The sequence below is a fragment of the Passer montanus genome, unplaced genomic scaffold (assembly GCF_014805655.1).
Source record: "Passer montanus isolate IOZ18808 unplaced genomic scaffold, ASM1480565v1 scaffold8, whole genome shotgun sequence".
NCBI classification, from domain to species: Eukaryota; Metazoa; Chordata; class Aves; order Passeriformes; family Passeridae; genus Passer; species Passer montanus.
Window position 1 is genome coordinate 14,800,394 of NW_024373256.1, and position 21,007 is coordinate 14,821,400.

General features: G+C 65.7%; 1 protein-coding gene across 1 annotated transcript; it reads right to left on the minus strand.

The window, feature by feature from the left end:
* Window positions 1-1,345: 1,345 nt before the first annotated feature.
* Window positions 1,346-15,242, minus strand: FBXL16 (F-box and leucine rich repeat protein 16). The gene is made up of 6 exons (XM_039731749.1): window positions 15,062-15,242; window positions 5,720-6,430; window positions 4,430-4,938; window positions 4,022-4,106; window positions 3,407-3,470; window positions 1,346-2,643 (listed from the first exon to the last, which is right to left on the minus strand). Exons 2-6 carry the CDS (start codon window positions 6,413-6,415, stop codon window positions 2,495-2,497), a joined length of 1,503 nt encoding a protein of 500 aa, XP_039587683.1. The 5' UTR covers window positions 6,416-6,430; window positions 15,062-15,242; the 3' UTR covers window positions 1,346-2,494.
* Window positions 15,243-21,007: the final 5,765 nt, after the last annotated feature.

The window sequence follows — 21,007 nt, forward strand, 5'->3', positions numbered from 1 at the left end:
GCCTTGGGGTGCGGGCCCTGAGCCCTGGGGGGCGGGCACTGAGCCTTGGGGTGCGGGCCCTGAGCCCTGGGGGGCGGGCACTGAGCCTTGGGGTGCGGGCCCTGAGCCCTGGGGTGCGGGCACTGAGCCCGGGGGTGCGGGCACTGAGCCCTGGGGGTGAGGGACAATGAGCCTTGGGGTGCGGGCACTGAATCCTGGGGTGCGGGCACTGAGCCCTTGGGTGCGGGCACTGAGCCTTGGGGTGCGGGCACTGAGGCCTGGGGTGCGGGCACTGAGCCCTGGGGTGCGGGCACTGAGCCCTTGGGTGCGGGCACTGAGCCTTGGGGTGCGGGCGTCCGGGGCTGCCGGGGGGACATGGGGTGCAGTGGGAATAGGGGTCCGCGGGGATAAATGGGAATTGGAGGATATGGGCGCCTTGGCGGGGGTGCCGGAGGGGTGTGGGCGCACTGGGAGTGGGGGTTCGCTGGGATGGAGTGGGGTTCTGGAGGGATGGGAGCTGCACTGGGGACTGGGGGTGCAGGGGGACAGAGTACCAGGGGGTTCCGGGGGTGTCAGGGAGATATGGGATCCGGGGAGAACGGGGATGCTGGAGGTGCACCCCAGAGGGACCGGGAGCACAGGAGAAAACGGGGATTAGGGGGGTGCGGGGTGCATTAGGGGTCAGGGTGGGAAGTGGGGGTGCCGAGGGGGTATGGGGTGCACTGGGGGTGCAGCAGTGAGCTGGAACGCTACAGGGGTGCACAGGGTGTGTGGGTGCACCGGCAGCTTGGGCACACTGCCGTGGGGGTGTGCATATGGGGACATGTGGGGTGCAGGGCACTGGGGGCTCCAGAGGGATGTGGGTGCATGGGAATGGGGGAGCAGGGGGACAACGGGGGGTCAGGGGTCTGTGGAGCCTCGTGGGTCAGGGTGCATGCGGGAAATGGGGGTGCCGAGAGGATATGGGGTGCATTGGGGGTGTTCAGGTGCATTGGAGGGATATGGGGGTGCACAGGGCAGTGCAGGGGGGCACTGCCACGAGGGGTGCAGGGCACAGTATGGGGACCGTGCTGGGGCTGTCTGTGTAACCTGCACCAGGGATTTGTGCAGCGCTATGGCACCCCAAAAGCGCTGCTGTCACCTGCGGGGTGGGGCCCCCTCTGTGTGCCCTGTCCCCGTGCCCAGGGACACTGCTGGGTTTGGGGGTGCGGGCAGCCCTCCAGCCCCGTGCCAGGGTGCTCCGTGCCCCGGCAGTGCCACCCTGTCCCGCAGCCCCAGGGACTCCCGAAAGCCCTTCCAGCGCCACTCGGTGCCATTTTGGGGTCAGAAAGGGGCGTTTCGGACAAAGCAGGGAGCGGAGGCGGCGGTTGGTGCAGCAGTTCCTTCCCGGCCGGTACAAAGGCAAAACAAACCGAAAGCGTGTCCGTGTCCGTGTCCGTGTCCGTGTCCGTGTCCGTGTCCGTGTCCGTGTCCGTGCCCACCCCGTGCCCGTGCCCGCTGTCCTCCCGCGGCGGCGGGCAGTGCCCGGGGCCACCGAGCCCCAGCCCCGCGCCGGCTCGGTCCCCTCTGGGCGCAGCCCGGGGGTCCCCCCGGTGCCCCGCCTGCCGCTGGCACGGGGCGATGGCTTTTCAGCTGGAAGAGCGGCGGCGGTGGCAGTGCGTCCGAGGTGCCACCCGCTGTGGTCTCTCTGTGCCCGGCGGCTCAGGCGCGGCCCCGGTGCCCGGGATGTCCCATCCCAGACGGATGGGTCGCTCCCCACCAGGCGGTGGCATCGCCCCCAGGGCCCCGCGGGGCGCGGGGCGGGGGATGCTCGCAGGGGAGCCCGGCTGCCGGGGCGAAGCCGCGCGGAGAGGCTCAGTGGGGCTGTCACTTGTCACTGTCCCCCCGGGTCCCCCGAACCCTGCCGTAGCACGAGACTGAAGCAAGCGAGCATGCGAGGGCGGCGGGCGGGCGGAGAGGGACATCCTATTGACCGGGAGAAGGTGCCCCGAGGGGGGCTGGGGGGCACACGCAGCACGGGGAGGGGGGTGAGCTCGGTGACCCGCTCCGGGGGCGTGAGGGGACCCATCCAGCCTCCGCCGCCACCCCAAAAGAAGCATCCTCCTCCGGCCCGTCCCTGGGAGCCTCCTCTGGTCGCCAGGAGCATCCTTGGTGGCGGGGCCGTGTGCCCGCTGGCACCGGGGCGGGGGCAGCAGGATGCGGCCGGGGGGGGGTCACACAGCGTCGCCTTCCCACTTTGGGCTTCCGTGATGTCCGTTCGTCTGTCCGGAAGGGGTTGGCAGGACAGCGGGAGGAGCGCGGGCGGTGGCGGCGGCGTGGGGGGAATTTACACGGTACCGGGGGGGGCCACGCCTGCCCCCATCTCCCCCCGGAGCCCCGCGTCCCTCGGGGGCGTCGATGCGGGGGTGTCCGGGCTCGGGTGGAATCGGGGGCGTCTCTCGAATCCCCCCGCGGCCGGAGGGAGATGGGGCGGGCGGTGGCGGCCGGGGCGGGCGCGGGTGGGCCGGGTCCGGTGCTACTCGATCACCATGCAGCACGGGAGGTGCTGGGAGAAGTACTTGAAGAGCTCCGGGGTGGCCCCGGGGCAGTTGGTGAGTTCCAGCTCCTCCAGCTCCTGCAGCTGCACCAGCCCCGACAGCCCCGTGGTGGTCAGCAAGGGGCAGCCTGCGAGGGGACAGGGTGCACTGTCAGCCCGGGACACCAGCGCCCCCCAAAAATAGCATCCCAAAAAATAGCATCTCAAAGGCACCGACATGCCAAAACACCAAAATCCCCCCAAACAGAACCAAAGACCAGGACCTCAAAATCCCAGCACCTTCAAGCTCGCCACACCCAAAAGACAGAAGCCAAAAAAACAGCGTGCTAAAAAAAAAGTACCCCCAAAAACCCCAACGCTACCAAAAAATCACTCAAAATATCAGCATCCAAAAAAATCCAGCACTCAAAAATGCATACAAAACCCAGTACTTTAAAGCACCAACACCCCAAAATACTAAGACCATCAAAATTAGCACCCCAAAAATCCCCACCAGAGCCCAGAAAAGCAGCATGCTAAGGAACAGTGCTCCAAAACAGCTGCACCCCAAGGTCAGCCTAAAAACCCGACACCTCAGAGCACCAGTATTTCAAAGAAAAAAAAAGCACCCCTAAAACAGTGCCCTCCAGAACAGCTCCTCAAAAACCAACACCCCAGAAAACTTGAATGGCAAAAACATAACTCCCAAAACACCACCCCCCCCTCAAAACCACGGCACCCCAAGAGCCCAGGCGTTCATCTTTCCCCCAGGCTGGGCTGGGTGCAGGTGCCCTCTGCTGTCCCCAGGCTGTCCCCAGGGCTCTGTCTGTCCCCAGGGCTCTGTCTGTCCCATGCCCCGTGCCTCCCCAGCCCCGGGGATCTCCGGTCCCTGGCAGAGGGTCAGGGTCTCACCTGCCAGCGAGAGGAGGCGCAGGCTGCCCATGCCCAGGAGGTGCTTCAGGCCAAAATCCTGCACCTGGAAAAGAAGATGGGATCGGATGAGGGGGGCACAGTGGGGACAACCACAGCACAGGGCTCAGCATGGCCCAGCGTGGGGAGGGAACTGGTGCCAGGGCTGGGAACCTGGAGCAGGGTGCAGGACGCTGGGGCAGTGTGCTGGCTCTGGGTGCCAGGGCAGGGAACTGTGATGGGACAGGCTGCAGGGAGCTGGGTGCCGGGGAGGGCAGCCTGAGCAGGATGTGGGATGCTGCAGCAGGATGCTGGGGCAGGATTTTGGGTGCAGGGCCGGGGTACTGGCTCTGGGCTGTGCAACAGGGAGCAGGGAGCCAGGGCAGAGAGCCTGCAGCAGGTCTGGGGATGCTGCTGTGGGGCAGGGATGCAGGGTCAGGGTGCCAGGGCTGAGCCCTGCTGAGCTCACAGGAGCTCTCTGCCTCCTGGCACCAAGTCTTGGGGTCTTCAGCCAGCCCCGGGAGCCTGCCCTGAGCTCATGGCCCGTCCCCAGGGAGGTGCCACCATGCCCTCTCTGCCGTGCCGAGCCAGGACGGGCACAGCCTGTTCCACACCTACCTGGCAGCACCAGCGCAGGTAGAGGCTCCGCAGGGATGACATGGTGGACAGGTAGCTGAGGCCGGTGTCGGTGATCCGCACGCACCTGCCGGGACACGGGGTGTCAGGGCCAGCTGGTCACCCATGGGTGTCCCCAAACCATGGCCCCCATGCTTCACCCTCTGCTTCCAGCGCGGCTCAGCATGGCACGGCTTGGCACGGCATGGTTTGTCATGGCGTGACGTGGCACAGCACAGCTCGGCATGGCATGGCATGGCATGCATGGCATGGCATGGCATGGCTCGGCACAATATGGCACGACTTGGCATGGTTTGACATAGCTTAGCATGGCATGGCATGGCCCGGCATGGCACAACATGGCATGGCATGGCTTGGCACGGCACAGCACGGCTCAGCACAGCCCCTTACCTGTCGAGCACCAGCTCCTCCAGCTTGTGCAGGTCGCAGGCGATGTACTCCAGGGCCATGTCGGTGATGCGGGGGCACCAGGACAGGTCGAGGCTGCGCAGCTTCCGCAGGTTCTCGGCCACCAGCTCCACGCCGTCATCCGTCACCTTGGAGCAGCCCGAGAGGCTGAGGACGCTCAGGTTGGGCAGGCTGTGCACCATGTTGACCACGCCGTGGTTGGTGATCTCCCAGCAGGAGTTGAGGCGCAGGGTGTGGGTGGTGTAGCCCTGCTTGGCGGTGAAGTAGGCGAGCGCCGTGTCCGTCACGTGGTAGGCCTGCAGGTTGAGCTCGGTGAGGTTGGGCAGGAGCTGCGAGATGGCGGCGATGGCGTCGTCGGCCACGTTGATGCAGTCGCTGACGCTCAGCGCCGTGATGCGGGCGTTGAGGCTGGACCACAGCCCGGCCTCCGTGAAGTCGTTGCAGCCCGACAGCTCCAGCCGCACCACGCCCTGCATCTGCTCCAGCATCACCTGCCGAGGGGCAGGGGGTCAGGCCGCGCCGGGCACTGCCACCCACCCCTGTGCATCCCTGCGCCCCCGCCCCAGCTCCCTCTGGCTGGCTCTTCCCACTGCTCCCAGTCTTGCCTGGGTCCAGTCCTCTCCCTGGCATGGGTTCAACGCCTGCCTTAGGACACGTCAGCATCAGTGGGGAGTGGGAGGGGACAGGCAGGGACCCCAGGGTGCAGCCCCAGCCCTGTCCCAGGTGCTGCTGGCAGGGTCGGGATTGATGCCCGCTCCCAGCACAGGAACCACTCAGGTGAGATGTGCCCACGGAGCAGCTGGTGCCGTGTTTGGCCATGGCATGGGGCAAGGACCTCGGTGGGGACCTTGCCTAAACCCCTGACTTGTCCCATCTCTGTCTGACCCTCAGCCCCTTGCTTGGGTGACCCCCTTGCTGGGGAGCAGCCAGCCAAGCAGGAATGTCCTATTCCCAGAGCTTGTCACCCACTGTCACCCACCACCCAGCAGCACGGCCACCTCACGTGGCTCTGCCTCCCTGCAGCACCCACAGGCAGCAGGGATGAAGCCCCACCAGCCTCCTGACCCTGCAGGGGCTGCACCCATCCCACCACCCAGACCACAGGCAGGGCCTCCCAGGGCTGCCAGCACCCTTGGGGTGGCCATGGCACCCCTCTGCTCCTTCACTCTGACTGCTGAAAGCTCTGCCCTTGTGTGTGTCCCCAGGGCCACCAAGACTGACCCACCACCAGCACACCTCAGCCACCCCGGTCACTTCAGCAGGGTCACCTACCTCCAGCCCCGCATCTGTGATGGTCGACCTCTTAAGGCTCATGGACTTGACCCCCTTCTTGGAGAGGGGGTAGTTGTCAATGAACTCACAAATGTCCAGGTCAGAGACGCCCACGAGGCAGAAGCCGTCGAAGCCGCGGACGGCGAAGCCCTGCAGGCTGACGAACTCCTTCTCTCCACCGGGCAGGACGTTGTAGAGCTCTTTGGTGTGCAGGACGGGCGTCAAGCCCACCCAGAACTTGGGCTGGTAGAGCACCCTCCGCCATGCCTTGCACACCTGCGCCAGCACGCACTTCTCGCACGCCGAAAAGTACCAGAACAAGCGGTTGAGGATCTTCTCGTCCACGGCCAGCTGCCGTTCCGAGGGCGAGCCTGGCAGCCGCTCCGGGGAGGGCTGCTCCGAGCCTTCGCTGGCGTTCAGTCCCACCAAGGAAGCGCCGGGAGGGGAGGAGACGCTGGCCAGGGTGGCCAAGGAGAGCGGGGAGGCCAGGCTGGGGATGGGCAGGTCGCTGCGGTGGGCTAAGGCCGGGCTGAGGATGGCAGGCACGGAGGAAGGCTGGCACAGGCGGTTCTTCACGGCAGGGGTGCCTTTGGTGATGCTGGCGGAGCCGAGGCCGTTGGGTTGCGTGGGGATCTTCACCAGTCCATTGCGGGGCAAACATGGGGGCTTGGTGTCGCCGTTTCTCGGGTTCGACATCTTCCACAGGTCTCTCTGTAACACAGGGGTGGGGGTGAGGGGCTGTGGGTCTGCTGGGGGGGGGCATGGCTGGGGGAGGTGGCACCAGTGAGGGGGGGGATCCCGGGGGCCCTGAGCAGGGTGGCACGTGGGACCAGCCACAGAGGGGGCATGTCCGGGACACAGAGCAGGGTCCTCCCGGAAAATGCATGGCCCTGGTGTCCCCTCGTGATGAGGGATGGATGGGGATTTGTCCCTGGGCATTCACAGTCCTCTCCAGGCCTAGAAACAAGCATGGCCAGTGGCAGACAGAGAAGGATCCGCAGACTGGTTTGGGTTGAAGGGACATCAAAGCCCATCCCATTCCACATCCATGCCGTGGGCAGGGACACCTTCCACTAGCCCAGGTTATCCCAGCCTGGCCTTGGGCACTGCCAGGGATCCAGGGGCAGCCACAGCTGCTCTGGGCCCCCTGGGCCAGGGCCTGCCCACCCTCACAGGGAACAATTCCTAATTCCCAATATCCCATCCAGCCCTGCCCTCTGGCAGTGGGAGCCATTCCCTGTGTCCTGTCCCTCCATGCCTTGTCCCCAGTCCCTCTGCAGCTCTCCTGGAGCCCCTTCAGGCCCTGGCAGGGGCTCTGAGGTGTCCCTGGAGCCTTCTCCTCTGCAGGTGAGCACCCCCAGCTCTGCCAGCCTGGCTCCAGAGCAGAGGGGCTCCAGCTCCCAGTGCATTTTTGTGGAGGGCAGTGGGCAGAGGCAGAGGCACAGAGCTGCCTGTGCCCACTGTGCCAGCCAAGCCCTCAGCAGTGAGCCTGTGCCAGCCGTAGTGTCACTGATCTTTATGGAGCCTGGAGGCGGCCGGGCAGCACCCGGCAAACCGGGCCGATGACAGTGCATTTTTGTGGAGGGCAATGGGCAGAGGCAGAGGCACAGAGCTGCCTGTGCCCACTGTGCCAGCCAAGCCCTCAGCAGTGAGCCTGTGCCAGCCGTAGTGTCACTGATCTTTATGGAGCCTGGAGGCGGCCGGGCAGCACCCGGCAAACCGGGCCGATGAATATTGCAGTGGCAGCAAGGCCGGCTTCCCAAGGGCCCCGCCGCACCCACCATCCATTATTCAACGCATTTCCCTCTATAAATACGGAGGTGAATTATTGATGGGGGTTCAGCCCCCTCCCCCGCCCAGCCGGGGCCTGGCACAGGGCCCTGCCCCACTGCTGCCTGCCCTGCCCGTGCCCTACGTGCCAATGCCATGCCAAACCCTGCCAAAAAGCTGATCCTGGCAGCCCCTGGGGGCACAAGGAGCTGAAGCACGGGAATGCAGCTTGCAGTGCATGGAGCAGCACAGGGAGCTGCCCCTGAGGGCCCAGGGGGTGGTTGGCACATCCACCCACCAGAGACAGGAGCTGAGGACCTTCTTGCCTGCCAGCTCTTCCCAGACCCGAGGTTAAAGCAAGGGAATCATTACAGCCGCTTGATTTGGGATGGAGAAAGACAAGCCCTGACGGGGAGGGCACCCAAGGAAGAGCACCCAGCTCTTGTCCAAGCTCCGTGGTCCCGAGCCTGGAAGCAGGATGCAGCCTTGACCCCCTGCTGCCCATCCCACAGCATCCCCGACCTCATCCAGCTCTCCCGGAGCAGCCAGGGAGGGCGCAGCCACCCAGCAGAGAGCTCAGAAGCGCAGTGAGGTGCCGGTGACCCATCGGGAGGGCCCGCGGGATGCAGGGCACAGGGATGTCCCCAGGACACGGTGGGGCACAGCGGGGCCGTGGCGTGGGGCCGGCAGCCAGCCCGGCTCGGGGCAGACAGTCTGGCGCCGCTCCCGGCTCGATGCAGCCGCTGCTGCCTCCCTCACGCTGCCCGAGAGCGAGCGGGGCCGCCGCCGCTTGGACATGTGCTACATTCGTTTGAAAGCAGGAGAAGGGGAGGGGAGAGAAGGGAGAAACTCGAAACCAGCGGCTCGGAGCTTGGCCGCGGGTGGGGCAGCAAGCGGAACGTGCAGCGGGTGTCTCTGGCCGCGATCACCGATCCATGGAGGGGACGAGCAGGTGGCGCCGAGGAGCTGCGGCACCGAGCCCGCAGCCAGAGCCGCTGGCCGGCCCCGGGGAGGGGGCAGGGGCTGCCAGAGGGGCAGCCCGGGGCCTGGGGAGCCCAAGGGGACAGGCACAGCAGGACACAGGTGCTGACAAAGTCGCCGGACTCACAGCAGCCAGCAGGAGGCTTTGGCACAGCATCCAGCCTGCTCAGAGCTCGGCTGGTCCCCGAGGCCGAGCCCAGGGGGCTCAGGGGGCTCGGGGGGCTCAGGGGGCTCGGGGAGCTCGGGGGGTCCAGCAGCTTTCCTGGAAAGCTGAGCCAGACCCCCTGCCCAAGGCACTGAGGCTGCCTGAACAGAGCACAGAAATCCCAAACCTTGAGTGAGCTGGAAGTCACTGCAAATAGAAAGATGAACAGAGATTGGAGCCTCTGGGCACAGGAGGATCTGGGTAGTGATGGGGGCAGGAATTTCTCTCTGAAGAGATGACCAGGGAAGAATTTGGGTGCTCCTACCACCCCCAGGCACTGAGCTGTGCCTGAGGAAAGACCCCAGTGTGGGGAAGGTGGGCGGGGGGCACGGGCTGGGAGGGCAGTGGGTGCCATAGCTGCTGTCTCTGGCACCAAGGGGCAGTGCTGGCATCTGCCCTCCTGTGCCCCGGGAGAGCCCCGGCCTGCAGCCAGGCAGCCCCGCAGCTCCTGCAGCCCAGGGCTGAGGCCACACTGCTCTGATGCCCAAAGTGCAGCTCCCACAACCCCTGGGGGTCACAGCTGCTGAGCGCAGGGACACCCAGAGCCCACCCTGCACCTCCCCAGGCCCTCCCAGCCCAGAGACAGCGGATGGACAGACAAACCCAAAGCTGTCTGCCTTGGAGGTGTCAGCACAGACCCTTCCAGGTGTTCCAGCAGTTCCATGAACACCTCCACATGCTTTTTGGCCACTTCAAAGCAACAGGAGAGCAGAGATCTGTCCCTTTCCCTCCTCCCTGCCATCTCAGTGATGCAGATTGCATGACTGGGCCAAGCCCACCATCATCATCAGGATTGTTCAGCACTTGGTGCAACCACCCTTGCTCTGGGGTCCCACAGGAAGGGCCCCGATTGGCAGTCCCCCCCCGTCTCAGCCCCCCTTTGTTGTCTCACGGGGAAGCATCTCCCAGCAGCGGAGTGCCAGCTCCAGCCCAGGGGGAGAAAACCTGACAAAAGCAAAGGTCAAAGCCCTCCAGTCTCCCGAATCCACTCCAGGGTGCACATTTGGCAGGGTACGTCACTGGCAGAGAGGTTTGGAGGGGTTTGTCACCCACGGGAAGCGATGATGCAGTGCTGGGGGGCGGATTTGACGCAGGGAGAGAGAAGAAAGCCGGGGTCTGAGAGCCTCCACCACAAACTGCACAGACAATGAGGATGCTGGGATGAACGGGCTGGAAACTGCCAGGAAAACAGAGCTTGCCCAGCCTGTTGGCGAGTTTACTATCTCCACGTGGTAGGACAGGGATGAGGGCCTTGAGACACGGGCAGGGCCGTCAGCACCCTGTGAGTGCCTTGCCTGGGAGATGCCTGGCTGCGGGATCAGCTGTCCTGCTGCAGCGGGGACCGGGCTGAGCTCTGGGACAGCTGGCCCGGAGCCCAAGGGACATCCCGGGCTGGCCGGCGTGGGAGTCGCGGGGACCGCGGCCGTGCCGGGTCAGCACCGCGGACAGCGGCCCCGGTCACGGGCTCGCCCCGGTCACGGGCTCCGGTCAGCACCGCGGACAGCGGCCCCGGTCAGCACCGAGGCTAGAGGCCCCGGTCACGGGCCCTGATCAGCACCGAGGACAGCGATCCCGGTCACGGGCCCCGGTCAGCACCGCGCCCCGCAAGGACACCGCGCTCGTGTCCCCGCCAGCACCGGCCCCGTCGCGCCGGGCCCTGGGAGGATCCATCCCTGCCCCACCGGCTCCTTGCAAGGGATCCGACATCACCCCTCCAGGGCCCTCCAACAGATCCTTGTGAGAGATGCTGCTATAACCCAGCAGGCAGAGCTGCTGCTGCCCCAGCAGATCCAGGGAGAACCCATGAGTGCCCCACAAACCCCCCGTGAGACGCTGCTGTCACCCCCCGGGTCCTGCAGCCCGCTGCTGCCCCCAGCCCGCCTCGGAGCCGGGGTACCGCCCTGCCAGGACCCAGAGCTGCTGCCGAAGGGTTTCGGGTGGCAGAGCTGCGTGGAGAGAGCATCCATCGCTGCCTGCTCACACTCACACACAGGGGAGGTACACACACACACACACACACAAACCAGGGGATGTACACACACACATAGATGCACACGTGCACACACACACACCCAGGGGATGTACACACTCACACTCACGCACACACACTCACACACACAACCCCGGCAGAGGGATGCCCTGCACAAGCCCGGCTCACACTCACACTCCCAGGGGATGCACACACACACACAGACACTCACACTCACACACACACACACACACACGCTCACACTCACACTCACACTCACACACACTCACACTCACACTCACCCTCGCACAGCGCAGCGGGGCCGCCGCGTGCAGGCGCGCCGGGGTTGCATCAGCTGCATTCATTAGCCCGTCTATTTTTACTAATGCAGCAAGCCAAGTTGCTCTCCGGGCGGGGAGAGCCTGGCGGAGCACACACCGGGCTTTGTCCCGCACCCCGCGGGATGGGCTCCCGAGGCTGCCCCGCTCGGCCGGCCAGCAGCGAGCCCAGGCGGGGCTGCCGCTGCCTCCCGAGCACACGGCACCGTGAGAACATCCCTGCCGCTGCCTCCCGAGCACACGGCACCGTGAGAACATCCCTGCAGCTCCCTCCCGAGCACACGGCACCGTAAGGACATCCCTGCCGCTGCCTCCCGAGCACACGGCACCGTAAGGACATCCCTGCCGCTGCCGCCGGCTCCGGTCCCGCCGGATCAGAGCGCTGCCCGAGCTGTGAGCAGGGTGCCAGCACCCAGCCCCGGGCTGGCTCTCTCCCCAGGGCTGGGGTCACCCCAGGGATGCGGAGCAGGCGCTGAAGCCTCGGGAGGAGCCGCCGGTGGAGGGCAGTGGTTGTGTCGGCAGGGAGCTGCTGTACCTGTGTGTGTTTGTGTGTGCACAGGTGGGGTTGTGCTCCAGCCTCGGCACTCGCACAGGTGAGCTGGGCCAGGGGCTCGGAGCACAGCTCCAAACTCAGTGCTACCTTTTCCTTGCTGCACAGCCCAGGAATTCAGGGTAGGGGAGGGCCTTGCCTCTGCACCTGGCCCTGGAGATTTGCTGTTTGTGTGATGGGAGCTGGGAAACCCTCCTGGGGCTGCCCTCAGAGCTTCTGGGGAGACCTAAGGGCTGAGAGCAGCTTTCCTGCTCCCTTGATGGCTCCCAGTGGTGCCAAGGAGCTCATCCCACCTTGCAGTGGACAAAGAGGCTTAGGAGGGGCTGGGAAATGGCTGGTTTGAGTCCCACTGCTGGGGGCTGCTGCTCTCAGTGCCAACCAGGCTGTGTCTTGCAGCTCACTGCCAAGCAGAGGAGCTGTCACAGTAGGAACCCCAGCACTGCAATCTCTCAGGTCCCACAGCCTGCCCAAAGGTCAGGCTCAGGCTTTGCAGGGTCAGCCCCAGCCCCAGGGAGCCAGGGAAAGCTGGCTGAGGTGCCAGCACCAAGCTCTGCTCAGGTCCCCACCACTCTGGGCTTTGCTGAGGGAACAGCTCCTGTCTGGGGACACTGGGAGATGCAGCTCCTGTCCCCCAGCCCCCAGCCTGGGGGAGGCAGAGCTCCAGCCCCAAGCCTGGCCAAGCAAAACTTCCTCCCAACAGGGTCCCTCAGACCACCAAGCCCCTCCTGCAGCAGCTTTCAGTTTCTCTGCTAAATCCCCGTCTCCCAGAGACAGCAAATTCTGACCTCTCTCCTTTTCCCAGGCAGCTCCTTGTCCCCTTGGGAGGAATCCCCCTCAAAAGGAGCACGGGACAGACTGAGGGCAGAGCTGGACCCCTGCTCCCTTCCCCTCCTCTGGAGATCTTCACTCTCACACCACGGCAGGATGCTCGTGCTTCAGCCGAGCTTCTCCCAGCTCCCCCTGAGCGAGGCAAGGAGGAGAGGGAGCAGCTCCTCGTGTGCTGGATCCTGCCCAGCCTGGCCCCCTGTCACTACAGGCCCAGCCAGAGCCCAGTGACAGCTCCCCGTGTGTCCCAGCCCTTCCCCCTGCCCTCCTGGGCCCAGCAAGGGCTGAAATGCCATCCCCCGAGGATGCCCTGAGGAGCCAGGAGAGCTGTCTGTCCCCAAGCACAGGATGTGCATGTGCTCCTCAGGTCCTGCTGGGACTCGTGCCTGCCCAAACCTTTCGTGCCTCCACACACGGTGACAGCCACACAAGCACTGGTGGCCCTTTGCCCCTGGGCTCGGGGGTCTGGCTGGGACCTGGGGTGGGGGTCAAGCAGGGGCCCTTGGCACCAGGGCAGGCAGTGTCCAGCCATGGCACTCCTCGGTTCAGTGGGCTGTGGGTGCTGAAGGTCAGCACGGGCTCCAAAAGCCATCAGGCACCATCCTGGTCCTGCTCCCAGCACAAGCCCCTGGCCTCCTGCTTCCCCTGTCCAAGAGCTGGGCATGGATCACCCCTCCAGCAGGGAGAAACCCTGCAGAAGCACGTCCTGCTGAACTGTGCCCTCACCAAACTCTGCTCTTCATCCCTGAGCTCCTCCCGGGAGCCACCAGCCCTGGAGCACCCAGCACACGTGGCTGGTCCCCGTGGCAGGTGGGCAGAGGTTGGCAGGGGGTGGGCTGCTGCCAAGGAGCTCTGCTCGCTGCACACCCAGCGCTGCTCCCTCCCACACCAGCAGCACCCACTCGCCTCCCAAATTCCCTCTCCCCTCTGCGGGAGCGGCTCCTCCTGCACAGGCACTGCTGGGAGCAGCAGGAGATTGGAGACGGGGACACAGCCACAGGCAGGACGAGGTGGCTGTGCCATGGAGCTGCCAGAGGCTGAGCCAGGCACAGCTAAAATCTGCAGAGCAGAGGGGCAGGAGCCAACCTCCAAACTCCAAGTGCTCCCACTCCGGTTGTCCTTCTGTCTGGCCACCTCCCCACGGGATGGTCAACACGGCTGTGACCCCACTGGAGGGGACAAGGGAACTCTTTCCCCAGTCTCACCTTACCCTGGCACAGTGAGGGTCACTCCTTCCCCGGGAGCAGGATTTGGGGAGCCAGGAGGGTCCCACTGCCAGGGCTGCTCCCCTCTGCCGTGGAGCTGCTGGCACGGGGAGGGGAGCAGGCAGAGGGATCAATGTGGGGGAAGCCAGCTCGGGGAAAAATAGATATCTAGCTCATTAAAAATGGATGCTTGAGCGAGTCCTCCCCACTCCAAAGCCACCTCCCTCCCTCTTCCTGGTAGCCAGAGTGAAATCAGCACCCAGCTTCCAGAGGAGGGGAGATGCCAGCACGGCACGGTGCTCGCTCTGTGCCCGCTGCTGCCAGCCTGCTGTGTGCTGAGCACCCCGGGGTGCCGTGCCCCGAGACCCCAGACCCTGGGCAGAGGATGGGCACGGAGAGCGTCTGCCAGGAGCATCCCTGCTGCAGGACTGCCACGCTCTGGCCTTCCCTGCCCAGGCACTGCCACGTCCCACCAGCACCAGCAGATGCCCAAGAGGCAGAGCCACCTCAGCCCAGTGCCCCATGGCACCCCTGGAGCCCCACATGGCCAAGATCTTGGGGATATCAAGCTGGTTGCTGCCAGAACCCCGTGCCTCAGTTTCCCCAGCTGTGCTCAGCCTCAGCCATTCCATGTGCCTGGTCCCCAACCCCACACACTGATCCCTCTGCCCCTGCCCATCCCTCCCCACCCAAACAAACTCGTGCTCCCATCCTGGGCTGATGGGAGATCCCTGCTGGGCTCTGCAGGACCCCGCTGTGGGGCTCAACTTCCCCAGCCCCATCCCAGCCAGGGCCTTCCCCTTCCTCCATCCCCTGGGCTCTGGGAATGGGGGAGGCTGCCCCTGTCCCCCCATCCCCGGGCTGGTGTCATCCTGCACCCACAGAAAGGATCCACAGCGAGGTTTTGGGGTGTTTGGGTGTTTGAGTGCAGCCTCGGGCATGCCAATGGTGCCACCAGGGAGGACAAGAGGAATTTGAGAGGCTGGCAGCAGAGGCGGAAGGCAGCAAACATCAACCCCACACTGGGGCAACCATGTCCCTACAGCGATGTGCCCTGACACCCCCCTGCCAGGGCAGCCCTGCATCCCGCAGGATCCACCTGATCCCCCTTCCCTGCCTTTCCCCGCCCGCTGATGCCCGGCCATGCTGGGGGGGGGACACAGCACATCCCCTCACCCCCCACATCCCCCCCAAACCGAGGGGGCGGAGGGGCAGCATCACCGGGGCGGGGGAGGGTCACACCGACCACCATCCTCCGCCGCGTACCGGGAGGCGGGGGCGGAGGGGGGGCAGCGGTCCGGGAGCCCCGGGGCCGGGCCGGCTCCGCTGCCGTTATATAACGCGGCTCCATGATGCGGGATGCGGCTGGCGGTGCTCGCGGGGCCGGGGCCGGTGCCGGTATCGGTACCGCTCCAACAGGCACCGGCACCGACCCCGCCATCGGCATCGACCCCGGCACCGGCTTTGTGTCGGAAAGGGTTTTCCCGAGCGGCTCTTACCTCCAGCCCTGGCTCCCGAAGCTCATGCCATGCCTTGTGCCCGTCTTCTTTCGGTTGCAGCAAAAAATCCCACCAGGAAGAAAACGGCGAATAATCCCCCCAAAAATGCCCGTTGGCAAAGGGGCCGGATCCCGCCCGGCCCCCGCCCCAACCCCGCCAAACAACAGGAAAAATAAGCGGGGAGTGGAGGGGGGGAATGGGGCCGGATCCGGATCCGGGGGGATGGAGAAGGGGGGCCCTGCTGCCAGCCAGCCCCGGGAGCCGGGAGCACACGCACACGCGCGTTTGCACACCCGCACACGCGTGTCACCAGCCGAGGCTGTTAAAGGGACACGGCCACCGGCAGCGGTGATGGAGCGCGCCGGGAGAGCTCCGGGAGAGGCGAGGTGAGGGTGCGGGACACGGGAATGGGGCGGGGGGTACGGGCAGGGCTGGGCTGGCTGCTGGGTGTGCAGGGAGAGAGGGCTGGTGGGTGGGGGAATGCAGGGGTGGAAGGATGGGGGATGGAGGGAGGGATGGAAGGATGCAGGGGGGATGGAGAGGTGGAAGGATCGAAGGAGGGATGGAAAAATGGAGGGAAGAATGGAGAGATGCAGGGAGAAATGGAGGGGGGGAAGGATGAATGGAGAGGTGGAGGAATGGAGGGAAGAATGGAGGGATGAGGATGGAGGGGGTGGAGAGGATGGAGGGATGAAGAAATGGAGGGAAGAATGGTGAGAGGAAGGGATGGAGGGGTGGAGGAAGAAATGGAAGCATGGATGGAGGGATTGAGGGAGGGATGGAGACATGAAGGGAGGGAGGGCTGGAAGGCTGAACTCAGGGATGGATGGAAGGCTGGAAGGACAGACGGATGCTTGCTCTGGCTCTCTCCCCACCAGGGCACGGCAGGCTGGAGATCCTGGAGCAGATCCTGCTGCAGACCCTGCTCACCCCGGCAGCCACCTCAGGCTCTGCTGACAGCCCTGGGGCGCAGCGGTGACACTGGACCCCGTGCCAGCCCCCAGGGGCAGCAGGCACCCAGGCCGGGCCGCTGTGCCCATGTGCCAGGGGGAACCACCTGCCCCGGCCACGTCTGGCACTGAGCCCTGCTGGGGCTTGTCCCACTGCTGTCCCCCATGTCCCAGCACCCACCCAGCTTCACCAGTGCTCCCAGACTGGGGGAGCTGGGCAGCAGGCACACTGAGCCTGTCCCCTCTGCCCTCCCCTGGCACGGCCCCGCCAGCCGCGGGTCCAGCTCGGCCCCGGGGAGGGGAGGGAACTCCTGCAGCCCGCGCCTGCCTCCTGCTTCCATTATTTATAAGGCAGGTTGGGTTTCACACTGGCAGCTGGGAGGGGGCTTGGGGGAGGAGACTGTGCTCACACTCACACTCACACTCACACTCACATCCTCAGCACACCCTGCCCAGTGGGTGACAAATGCTGGAGGGGACAGTGGCTGCAGGGATGTGTGGATCCATGGCCTCATCCGGGTGCCACGTGTCTCCCCATCTCCCGAGGAGCTGCAGGTCCTTCTCCCCACAATCCCCTGTCCCCCAGCAGTGCCCTGTCCTCCCTGTGCCTGGTCCCCAGGGAGGTGTTCCAGGGGAAGTGACCAGCAGCAGTTGTGGTGCAGCCCCTGGGGACACTCTGCACCCAGAGCAGGCCAGGTGCCACTGGGGATGGCAGACAATGGGGCCCTGGACGGTCCCTGATGTCCCTTTGGTCCTGGCACAGGCCAGCTGTCACTAACCCCTGCCACCTCCAGGGCTCTGAGAGGACAAATTATTGTGGCCCAATGTCCTGTGGACATTTTCATGCCATGAAGGCTGAAAACTCCTTCAACAGGAGTTGTCCCTGGGCAAGAGGAGACTCCACGTGTGTCTGTGTCATCCCTGGGGAAGGGGACACAGCTGGGGTGCCATCAGTCCAGGGGGCACCCACACCTGGGTGCTGCTCACCCCACTTCACCCTGCAGCCACAGATCAGCAGCACAAACCCCTGAGCCCCCTGCTCCACGAGGCCTGTCCCTCCCGAGTGCCACAGGGCCACTGTCCCCAGCCAGCAGCCGAGAGCCAAGCGACACGGCTCCCGCAGCCCCTGCTCCCCTGCAGCGCCCCGGGGTGCTGGGGCTGGCACCCAGCGTGTCCCCGCGGCGCTGGGGGCCGGGGCCGAGCCCTGCCGGTGCTCTGGAGCACGGCGGCCCGGCGGGAGCGGCCGGGCTGGACCGCAGTGCGCCGGGGCCGTCGCCGCAGCAACCGCCGTCGCCTAGCGCCGCTGTCTCCCGGTAACCCGTCGCCTAGCAATGGGGGATTTTCACAGCTCGGGATGAAGAGTTGAAAGTTATTTTTAGCCCGGGCTGCGAATCAATAGGCAGCTCCATTCGCTGCCCCGCAGGATGCAGGCGGGGGGAGCAGGGGGGTCTGTCCAGCCGGGGGTCACCGCTGCCACCCCGGGCTCAGCCCCTCTGCTGGCCCCGCAGCGCCCAGAGCTCTTCCCTGCCGAGCTTCTGGCTCCCCCTCAGGTTCCCCCCACCCAGGCCGCGTGTGGGTGAGGGCATGGGGGCTTTCAGGCTTCTGTGGGGACCCTCACAGGGAGATGGGGGTGGTCACACTGCTGCAGGGACCACTGGACCCTCTTCTCATTCTGGGGACCCTCATCTTGTTGTGGGGACTCTCAACCAGCCATGAGGACTCTCCCCCAGCTTCTGGGAGCCTCATCCTTTCATGGGAACCTTCTCCTACTAGTGTGGACCCCCACCTTGCCATGGTGACCCCCACCTTGCCATGGGACCCCCACCTTGCCATGGGACCCCCACTTTGCATTGGTGACCTCCACCTTGCCATGGTGACCCCCACTTTGCATTGGTGACCTCCACCTTGCCGTGGTGACCCCAGCTTGCCATGGCATCCCCTCCTTTCCATGTGGACCCCTGCTTTGACTCGTGAACCCCATCTTTGCTTTGGGGATCCCCACCTTGCCCTGCCCTGAGGACCCTCCCCCGTGCATCCCCTCCTGACATCCCCCGAGCTTCCCAAGCCTTCCCAGGGCACATTCCCACCCTCAGGGACACCATCCTGGGAGTCTGGTGAGAGGGGACGCTGAGAGGGGACAAAGCCAGCTGGGTTCCGTGCAGAGGAGCTCGGGTTGTCCCTGCACGTCCCCAGGGACGGGCTGGGAGCTGAGCTGAGGCTCCCGAGCTATTTTTTAAAGACAAGGTGGGTGCCTCCCACAGCCGCAGCTCCTGCGGGCGCTCGGCGGGGCGGGAGAGCTCCCCACGCAGCCGGGGGGGATGGGAAGCTGCGAGGGGACAGGCTGGGGACCCGCAGCCCCTGAGCAGCCCTCCACGGTCCCAGCTGCCCCAAATGTCCCTTTGCCCTTCCAGGAGGGGTTTTTTGGGCACAGCCTAGCCTGGAGCATTCCTGCCCATGCCATCCCCACCCGTGGCACAGCCTGGAGGGTGCCCAGAGCCGCCCCACAAGGACATTTTGTGGGCAGCGTGGATGTCCCAGGGACCTGCCAGGAACTCCAGGAGTGCTGGGGGGAGATGCCCAGGAAATAAAAACTTTGGGGTGGCCCAGCAGGAAGAGACAGGATCGTCCAAATGCAAAGGAAGCTCCTGCAGGAGTGCCCCGTGAGTGGCGGTGACAGAGCAATCCTGGATGAGCCACAGCGGGTCCAGAGGGGACATGGAAATGCTCAGGGGGCTGCAAGAATCTGGGGAAAGGCTGGGAGAGCTGGGGCCATCCAGCCTGGAGGAACCCTTCTGGCACCCTGGTGGTACCTGAGGGATCTTGGAAGGGTGACAGAGAGAGGCTTTCTCCAGGAACGGTGGAGGCAGAGGAGGGGACGCAGTTTTCAGCTGGAAGAGGGTGCGTTCGGATGGGATAAAAGGAGGAATGGCTCTGTGGGGGAGCTGCAGGAGCTGTGGGTGCCCCGCGGGGCTGCAGCGGCCCGGCCCGGTGTGAGGTGTCCCCGCCCGGGGCAGGGGTGGCACCGGGGGCTCCTCGGAGGGGCTGGGGACGAGCTGAAGTTCCGCTCCCTGCGGGACGCGTTTCCCCAGCCCCACCCGGGTCCCCCGGGTCCCCTCGGGGGGGTGGCGGCTCCCGGCCGCCGTGCCCGCGGTCACCAGAGGGCACTGCGAGCCCGAGCATCCCGGAGCGGCCCCGGGCCCAGCGGACACGCAGCGGGCCCGGCGGCGGGGAGACCCCGGGGGCGGCACTCGGAGCCCCCCTGCTCCCCAGTGCCACGGGGACAGCACCCTGCCGCAGCCAGCGACAAGGAGGGGGTGGCGGGGGACACAGAGCGCCGGGCACGGCTGGCTGCTCGGGGGGTGCCCAGGGGTGCCCAGCCCCACGGGCTCTCCGAGGGCTGAGGCCATTGCGGGTGCTGCGGGAGCCGCTCCCGCTCAGCCCCGGCTGCCGTGGCTGCTCCGAAGGGGCTCCGGGACCCCCGGTGGCCGTGCCCCGGCCGCGTGGAGCGAGGCACGGCAGGGCTGGCGGCGCAGCTGGTGCCGGGGTTTCTCCGGTAACACCGCTTAAGGTGGGTCGGGGGCTGTGGAGGGCCCGGGGCGCTGGCATTAGGGCAGGCGCTGCCGTGTGCCCGCGGGGACGGTGGCACCGTGTCCCACCTCCCTGCATCCCCTCATGTCCCAAGGGAACATCCCCGCAGGGTGCTGGGCACCCCACTGGGCCGGGGATCAGTCTCGGTGGGGAGAGGTCCTTGCGTGGGGACAGCAGTGCCTGGTGTCACCCTGCCTCTGGTGCCAGGCCTCCCTTGGTGCCTCCCCGCCCCCGGCACCTGGCCAAAGCCATTGCTGGGGTCCCTGCCCAGCTCCGAGCCCAGCCCGTTCCTCACTGTGTCACCGGCTCGGGGACCGTGTCCCCGCCACGCCGGGGTCTCTGTGACCTTCGGGGGCACAGCCAGACCCTCGACCCAGCCACCCCCGGCACACCCCACATAGCTGCTGCTGGGCTCAGCACGGGGCCAGCGGGCAGAGAGCCGCCCAGCCGACCCCCAGCCCAGCCCCCCGACATCCCGACCCGCTCCACCTTAACCCACTGCCCCTCCGGCCCCTCATTTGCCACGGATTCCAGCAGCATGACTTCTTTCAGCATCATTTCATGGCCGGAGGGCTGTGAATCCTCCTCTCCCGGCCTGCCTCCCCCTCCTCTTCCCCCCTTCCTCTCTTTCTTCCCACCATCCCAATTTACAATCCCTCATTTCCATTCCGCTCCACCCTCTGGCCGGGGACTTTGTTCCCGGCCTGTATCATCCCATCCCAATTGTTCCGTGTTTATTTCAAACATTTTGGCGGGCTGTCACTGGATGGAAACTTAATTAATGGTGGGGTCTGTAGTGGTGGCACAATAGCGGCTGGGAGGGAGGGGGTGGAAAGAAATGCCCAGGTTTGGAAGGGGAAATTCGGGGTTCGGATGTGCTTGACCCCCGTGCCAGGCCCGGAGCCACGTGCCTGGGCTCCCCCGGTCAGAAAATGTCTCCGTGGGGAGGGGGACGCTGCTGCTGGTGGGGGGAGGTTATAAGGAGGTTGGGGGGCTGTAACTTTTGGGGTACACAGTTCCGGGGGGTGTAAGGCAGGGGGTTGCAGTGTGGGGTTGCATAGCCTGGGTTGCCTGTAGCCTGGGGTGTGTATGGGCTGGGTTGTGCAAAGGTTGGGGGGTGATAATTTGGGGGGTATAGAGCCTGGGGTGCAGAACTCAGGGTGCAGGGACCCGTGCTGTGTGCAGCTCAGCGCTGGGGGTGTGTGACTCTTGGGGTGCACAGTTCTGCGGTGGGGGGGTGTAAACAAGGGGGCCTGTAGTGTGGGGTGTGCACAGATTGGGGTGCAGCCAGCCTGGAGTGCCCCACGTGTGCATGGCTTGGGTGTCCGTGACCGTGGGTGTGCATGTCCTGGGGTGCGTGCAGGTCTGGGGGTGCACAGTTCTGGGGGTGCACAGTTCTGGGGATGCA